The sequence below is a fragment of the Glycine max genome, chromosome 20, assembly GCF_000004515.6.
Source record: "Glycine max cultivar Williams 82 chromosome 20, Glycine_max_v4.0, whole genome shotgun sequence".
NCBI classification, from domain to species: domain Eukaryota; kingdom Viridiplantae; phylum Streptophyta; class Magnoliopsida; order Fabales; family Fabaceae; genus Glycine; species Glycine max.
Window position 1 is genome coordinate 35030601 of NC_038256.2, and position 8257 is coordinate 35038857.

Below are 8257 nucleotides of genomic sequence, written 5' to 3' on the forward strand. Positions count from 1 at the left end.
TGGTCTAAGACCATCCTTTCGGGAAATTGTTGCCTCTGTTCGCACTCGCAACTCCCCTATTCTCTTTAATGAGTTGCATGATAAGCTAGTGGACTTCGAAATGTACTTACAACGTGAAAAAAGTCACGCCACTCTCACGCCTGTGACAGCAAATAATGCTCAATGTCGTCACAATGGTACTGGACGGGGACGCCACTCTGTTCCTCATCCCTCTGATCCAGCTGCTTCCAACAACAAGAAATCCTCTGTAGTCACTGCAGCTCTTGTATGTCAATATTGTGACAAGCCAGGTCACTCCGCTAAACGTTGTTACAAAATTCATGGTTATCCTAGCAAGTCGCACCCATCTGCTAATGCAGCACAAGCGACTACATCCAACCCCTTGTCTCCTCATCATTGGCTTCTTGATTCTGGCGCATCCCACCACATTACCAATGACTTCAACAATCTCTCCATCAAGAATAATTATACAAGAAATGATCATCTATAAGTTGCCAATGGTAATAACCTACCTATCACACATATTGGTTCCACCACTATCCTTACTTCTCACTCTTCTCATTCGAAACTATCAAATACTTTATGTGTTCCCACTGTTACGCAAAATTTAATATCCGTCTATCAACTGTGTCGTACTAATAAAGTCTCCATTGAATTCTTTCCTTGGCATTTTGAGGTGAAGGATATACGCTCGGGGGAGATACTTCTGCAAGGACTGAATGAAGATAATGTGTGCAGATTCTCTCCAAAACTGCTCACCCCTCAAACCTCCCTTGCTATGACAACCACGCTATTCAACTTTGGCATCACCATCTTGGCCATCCAACTACTCAAGCTGTGACACCCTCTACCCCACACATACTACCCCACACATATATGTATTAATAATAAAATCAAAATTAATTAAAAGTTTTTAAAACACATTTAAATAAAAGCATTTCAAAAGGGTAAAAGACTCACATTCACTTCATTATTACTAAATAAAACTTATCAGAAACATTTTTGGCTCAAAACATCATGTAATTAAACAAAACTCATACCTCAATGTCACATCCTATCAGAGCATTGTGTTCCGACGTCTTTCAACACAAGATTCCTTAAAGCAATTCACCTAGTCATCTACTTCCATGAACATAAAGTTTGAGATCATCATAGGATCTAAACACAAACAACACATGGGGAGTGAGCTATCACATACCTAACTAGAGTTGATCCGGAGGGTCTTGACCCAGAATGAAGATGGTCACATTGACGTGGCCTTGGTCAAGGAGTTTTATTCGAATTTGTACGACCCAGAAGACAAATCTCCCTGCCAGGTTCGAGTCCGAGGGAAGCTGATCAAGTTTGATGGGGAGACGTTGAATGTTTTCCTAGAGACACCACCTATCATCCATCCAGGAGAGCAGTACACAACCTATTCTTTGTTTTACAGGTCACGTCCAGATCCTCAGGAGTTTGCAGCCAGATTATGCATCCCAGGGTGCGGGTTTGTTCTGAATGCTGAAGGAGCATCTTGGAAGCTCCTGAGGAAGGATCTCACGACATTAGCACTGACCTGGAGCGTCCTCTCATATTCTAACCTTGCCCCCACATCCCACACATCAGATTTAAATATGGATAGGGCAAGGTTAGTTTATGCTTTGGTTATGAAGATGGACATGGATGTGGGCTCCTTCATTTCTAGACTGATTTCTCAGATGGCCCAGTCCAACTCCTTGAGGCTCGGATTTCCAGCTCTTATCACAATATTGTGCATAGCCCAAGGAGTCATTTCAGATTCTCTAACCTTTGAGTCACTCAGCCCAACCATTAATTTGGCCTACATAAAGAAGAACTGTTGGAACCTGGATGACCCTTCGATCACATTCCCTGGGACTGACAAGGCCAGGGCTAGAGGATCTAAGGGCCCATCTTCATCCGCTCCCCCTGCTTCTACTACACTAACTCCCTTACCACCATGAGTACCAGCTACTCTTGGCACCTCCACTCAGAGTTTAGACATTGTAGTGTCGATGCTACAGAGCTTTCACCATGGTTTATACCTGGTGATCCAGAGTATCCATGCTTTGGCTCAGCATCGGCCCATTATGAGCATGGAGGAGTTTTAATCTCAGGTGGCCTGGCTAGGAGTTCAGCCTTCTTCTTTTGGAGGCGGTGAGGCCTCCACAGCCCAGGAGCCTCAGCCGGAGCCAGAGGCCGCTACTCAGGAGGTTGATCCAGAGGATATTTCGGAGGCCACCCTAGTTGCTTAGGAGGACATTGTAGAGGTTACTCCAGAGACTACTCTGCAGGCATCACCAATGACTACACCTGTGCTGGAGCTCTCTAAAGAGGAGGACAATGCTACATATATGAATTATGCAGCAGATTTGGCAGAAGCACAAAGTACCTGGGACCCATGGCAGGCTTCAAAGCAGGATACACTTCAGCCGGCCCAGGATACCCTTTCTTCTCCACATGGTGACCCCTCTGCAACACCACAGGACCCATGAGAGGATTTGGATTTTATTTTCCTGTCTTTGAAACACTTTATTATTATTTTCTGCGTTTAGTACATTTTATGTTTTGATTTATATTTTTGTTTCAGTTTTTAGTTGTTAACTTAATTTGCATGTTTTAAAGCTTGTCGAACAATTTACATTTTCATATTTATGCAGTGGTTGTTTGATTCAAAAATTCCATGTTTGTTGAATGGTTTGAAATGATCGATTGCATGATTTAAGTGAAGTGTAATGCGTAGATCATATGCTTCAAATAAGCATGCAGTGATTAGAAGAGAAAGAACATGGATTATGATCATGATTGAAAATGTTAGTTAGTTTGACAAATTGAGCGTGTGATCTTTAATTTTGAGATAACGACTAGCATTGAGTAATGATTTTTGCATGAATATCTGATTAGGGAATGAATGCATGAGTTTGAAAATGATGAAGGCCATGATTGATTGAAACAACCACTTAGCCAAAAAGCTTACCTTGTGAATGAATGATATATCCCTTACACCCATGCTGAGCTGAAAATCTGATTGCTTGACTTGAACCTTGAGCTTGTGAAATTATATCTCCATCTACCTTGTCTTAGGTTACAGGAGAGCATTATGGTTCAAAGCAAATTTGTCCCAAATTTGGGGGAGTTTATTGGGTGACAACAATTATGGTAAGAAGATGACAGCGCACACAATAAAATCAATAAGCAGCAAGTAAAAGGCTACTAAATTAAAAAAAAGGAAATCTCAAAAATAAAAGCTGAGTGTGTGTTCTTATCTAAAAAAAGTAAAGCTAAGTGCTGAAAGACAAGTAATTGAAGCTGGAAATCAAAATGAAAAGACTTGATCTAAGGATCAATGCTCTCCTAGAACTTAAGCTTTTGCATCCTAGAAAAACCATGATTTGATTGCAGCCCGGCCTCAATACAAGCCTAGAAAAGTCCTTTGGATTCAGTTTGTGTGTTTATGAATGTATGGCATGACATGAATTGCAATGATTGAGACTTGTGTTGGTTGTTGATTAAGAAATAGCCTTAAACACTTGTGCTTGAGTGAAACAGTGACTGTGAGGCATTGGTTGATGACCCTTCCTGGATATCTGTCTTGCTTACTAGCTTATTTCAATTGTGTTGTTTAATAATCATGTTCATATCTTTGAAGAGCTGCATGTCTTGTGAAAAGCTGTTGATTGAAACATTGTATGCCACTCATGTCATGTGATTGAATTCTTTGGAACAAACACCTTTGTGAATAACCACTGTGATTTTATCACTTGAGGACAAGTGAATTGTTCTTTCTTTGCTTGAGGAGAATCAAAACTGTAAATTTGGGGGAGTTTGTTAGTCATCATCTACGACTAACTTTTGTATAGAAAAGTTTTATAAAATGTATATATTTTCCCCAAATTATGGTTCTTTTTGTAGGATCGTAAATATTTTCTTGTTTAGTTTAAACTGTGCTTAGTAGATACTCTACACATGGAATTAATGCAAATTTAACTTCAATTTCAGGTAAAAAGGAGAAAAATTGGCAGGTGCAGTAGCTAGTGTCTCACTAAGTCTGGCACATGCGCTTAGTAAGTATCATCCGCTAAGCGAGGCATCAGCCTGCTTAGCGAGTAAGAGGAATTTTGAAGGGAGTCTCCCATGCAAGCATGCGCTCAGCGCGTTATCAGCTCGCCTAGCATTTGTCTCTTCTAGCACTTAGCGTGCCTGGCTCGCTAAGCCAAAGTTCACTTACTCGCACTAAGCGCGGAAATGACGTTAAGCGTGCCTTCAAGGACAGAAAGCCCTTTTTAAAGCCTGAAGTGGAAAATCAGAAGAGATGAGAATATAGAGCGTAGAGAGTGCGAAGAACAAAAATAGAGGCACAAAATAGAGCAAGGAAGAAAAAACCTTATCTTTTAAGAGGATCTTAGGTTTAGGAGTAATTTCTAGATTTTTAGAGGTGGACGAGACATCCCCACCACTGTGTAATCTGTTATTTTCTCTGATAATCCACTTCTTGCTTGTGAAAGATGCTGCCTTGTGATGGAAGACTAAACCCCTTTGTTGGGGAATTCTATTGAGAACTTGATGTAAATTCTTATCCTATCTATTTAAAGTTGTTTTGTGTGTTCAATGTTTCTATTTGTGCTTAATTTCTGCATACTTATGGCTTGATCACCCATTTATATGTAAAGTTAGGAGCTTTAGCATTGGAAAATGTGTTGCATCCTTAGAACTGGATAGAACGGGCTAGGTTATCGTATGTCTAGACATGGAGTGCGATAATTTAGTTTTATTATGTTGTAATCGTAATGCAATCCGTCTAGGCTAAGTTCGACGAGACATCCGAAAGTGAGGTTTAAATAGGATTAGTCCATTCACACGAGGAATCGTGGTTTGGAGTTTTTGCCCTCAGCATAGAACACATGAACATCTTTGAATAGAGAAAAATCCTTAATTGCATCAAGTAACTCAGTAGGAGGACCCAACGTTTTTAATTATTTGTTTTAACACCCACTTGCTCATATTTTCTGTAATTAGCAATTAGAATAGAAAACACCAGAGTTTTTCATGGTTATTGTTTCTTTATACAAATACATGCTTATTGAATGACACTTCACTAAATGAAACAAGTTCCCTGAGTTTGATACTCGGTTTCTTACCGTTTCATTATTACTTGCACGACTCGGTACACTTGCCGATAAGATTTCGCATTCACAATAACAAGTGGAGCCGACAGAACAACCTACTCCTTGCCAAATGTCTTACTCTTACTGCCTTTTGTGATGCTGACTAGGGTGGCAACACATTAGATAGGAAATCCATTCATGCTTACATAGTTTATCTTGGCCCAAATGCCATTTCATGGTCTTGCAAGAAATAGTCCACGGTTGCCCGCTCATCGATAGAAGCTGAATATCGTACCATAGGCTCCACCACCACTAAACTTCTTTGGTTACAACAAGTCCTTCACGAACTTGGGATCAACATTTCGCAACCACCAACCATCTTCTCCGACAATATTGGTGCAACTTATTTATGTGCCAACCCCGTCTTTCATTCCTGGATGAAACATCTTGCCATTGATTATCATTTTGTGCGTGACCTTACCACCAAGAATCAGCTCAAAGTCTCTCACGTTCCATCTAGTCATCAACTTGCGTACTTGCTTACCAAGCCTCTCACTGCCTCAAGACACAAGTTCCTCACTTCCAAGATTGGCGTCGTGGAATCCTCCTCCATCTTGCAGGGGTGTATAGGAGTACTAACCCAATCATAGTGTTGTTATCAATTACTATATTATGCATTATCTCAACTGTATTTGTTTACCAGTTGCAACCACATATATATTTGCTAACTTATTGATTGTGTTTATCTGTTATGCATGCCCCGTGCATCATTGATTGAATAAGAAAAAGTACCTATTTGTTATCTCTTTATTAGATACCTTACTAAATGGATGAGAATGAAGGCAGGATACCTCTAACTATTTGGCATTTAACTAATTGTCTATTATTACATTATAGGCTTGTCTATTTGAGGAATTCTGTCATTCTGAGACCAAAGAATAACATTTACTGCACTACATGAGTAGAGTAGATGTTGAAATGCATGTGTTTGCTGTAATTGTCGTTCATGTACTCTGTTGCTTCATGGTAATATGATACATTCCTTATTAATAACAACAATCAATTTGAAGACGAATTATAAAGTTTGATTTAATTACATCAAGAAGTTTAAATAGCTCAAGGTGATATGGAGTTCCATCCCAAATTTAGTAAAGGCAATCTCATTGACCATAAATTCTTAAAATATTTCAAAATTAACAATAATCATCATAGGTCACTTAATGAAAGGTCATATTTTAACAAAAGAGCAAGTTAACTCTATTGACTAGTTTGTTTTAGTTACATAATTGGTTTATTCACTTAACTGTAATGGTTTAACTGTGTCAGCAACACCATGTAATTTCATCTAACTGTCTAACCGAATCAACTAATTATGCTAACTATAAAAAACTAGCTATGAACTATTAGAGTTAACTTGTTCCATTATTATATTTCTTCAAATGTCTCAACAAACAACAGCTCCAAGCTTAGAAACTAACATTGTCTTTTGAAGACGTGAACTTTAAAAACCGAATCCTCCCTGTTAATCAGTTCAAATACACAAACGTCTCCTGGTTGCAATTCACTTTCACTTGCAAACGAGGTCCAACCAGCAGAGAGCCTATTATTGAGCAACTTAACATTCCATGATCTTTCCCCAAGCTGCAGCTTCAGATACTTCTCCTTGTTCTCAATAATACCTTTCAAATCTGGTAAAGGCTGCATAATATTATAGTTTTAGTAGAGTTAGAACTTACAACAGAACTGAGGAATAAATGAATGTATGTATATGTTTCATGTTTAATCCTACCAGCCGGCCATCTGCTACATGAACAGGCTTTATGAAAACCGTGAAGAAAGGATTGTATGAGATGAAATTTCTTGCTACTTCCTTTGCTCTACTTTGCGTTGGCATATTCAATGATGAAGTTCTTTCAATAGGCTCTTCTCCTGTGGAATGCAAAAGAAAGACTTGTGGAGAAGTTGAAAATTTTGGAATTCCATGCTTAAGTGAATAAAAACACTTGCTTTTATTAGATATCACAAACACAAAATTTTGATCCAACATGATACTAACAATGTAAAAATGAATGCTACTAATTGATGTTTATTGCCATCATTAAATATGACTGATACTCTTTGTTATATAACAAGATACTTAGGAGATATAAGGTCGGTCTAGTGTGAAGAGAGAAGGGAAGGGGAGACAGGTCATGGATTCAAATTTCTCTGTTAACAAAAATTAACAATTAACATTTGTCGATAAAAGAAAACATTGATAAGATGAGATTAAGGTATGATTTCTTAAATTATTTGATTATGGGTCCTCTTTTTGTATACATACATAGGATATACTGAAGGGAGTAGACATTTCCTTTTTGGGGATCATAAATCATCCACAAGTCTCGAATGAAAAGTTTAATAGAAGATCTCATCGAGCAATATCAACAAAAGGATGAAATAAACAATGAATCCTTACCTCTAATTTTTTCAGCTTTCTGATCTGGCCATTCACCAAAAATCATATTGGGTGCCTCATGAGTATGATCGAGGATTTCATTTTCATCACAAGTGTCACAAAGATAGTCTATCTCTAGTGCACTTTGGTCAAGTATGAGTACATCAATCTGAGAAGTTCCTTCATATTTGAAGAAAATCAAATGTCCGTGATCTAGGGAGTAATGTTCAACAAATTCTTTCCAACCTTTTTCGAACCAAACCTCACCGTTCTGTTTTGTCCAATTCACTTTCCATTGAGTGCCATCCAAAGGCTTGATAAACACTGGATTTGGCAAGCCTCCTCCATATTTGCTTGTAAATTTGTTAGGTATTTTCTACAAATTAAGAACCTGTTGGTTAGCGTGTAATAATGCTCATATGCAACACTTACTTTCCGTAATCAAATCTCTATTGCTTATTATTATTATTATTATATATATGTGTGTGTGTGTGTGTGAGAAAAAGGTACATATGCTACAATGTAAAGTTTTTTTGGTGCTAGAAGCCTAAGTAGGAATGCTTACAAGCCTTTCAAGATTAGTTTTAAGAATAATCTTGAAGAAAAGGATTGGCAGGGTAGCATCCCTCCCTGGACGATGAGCAGCCATGCATGCAGTTTGAAGTGAAGATGGTGTCACTCTTGTACTTAGAGTATTCAAGCTAACAATTGCATCCAT

General features: G+C 38.4%; 1 protein-coding gene across 1 annotated transcript; it reads right to left on the minus strand.

Annotated features, from left to right (window-relative positions):
• Positions 1-6575: 6575 nt before the first annotated feature.
• Positions 6576-8257, minus strand: LOC102661781 (B3 domain-containing transcription factor VRN1). The gene is made up of 4 exons (XM_041013558.1): positions 8105-8257; positions 7560-7915; positions 6892-7078; positions 6576-6800 (listed from the first exon to the last, which is right to left on the minus strand). Exons 1-4 carry the CDS (start codon positions 8255-8257, stop codon positions 6576-6578), a joined length of 921 nt encoding a protein of 306 aa, XP_040869492.1.

Coding starts and splice junctions, on each gene's coding strand:
- LOC102661781 (XM_041013558.1), bottom strand. CDS start 8,257: ATGGATGCAATTGTTAGCTTGAATACTCTAAGTACAAGAGTGACACCA. Junction 7,916..8,104: donor AAACTAATCTTGAAAGGCTT/GTAAGCATTCCT, acceptor CTTAATTTGTAG/AAAATACCTAACAAATTTAC. Junction 7,079..7,559: donor AAAGCTGAAAAAATTAGAGG/TAAGGATTCATT, acceptor TAAGCATGGAAT/TCCAAAATTTTCAACTTCTC.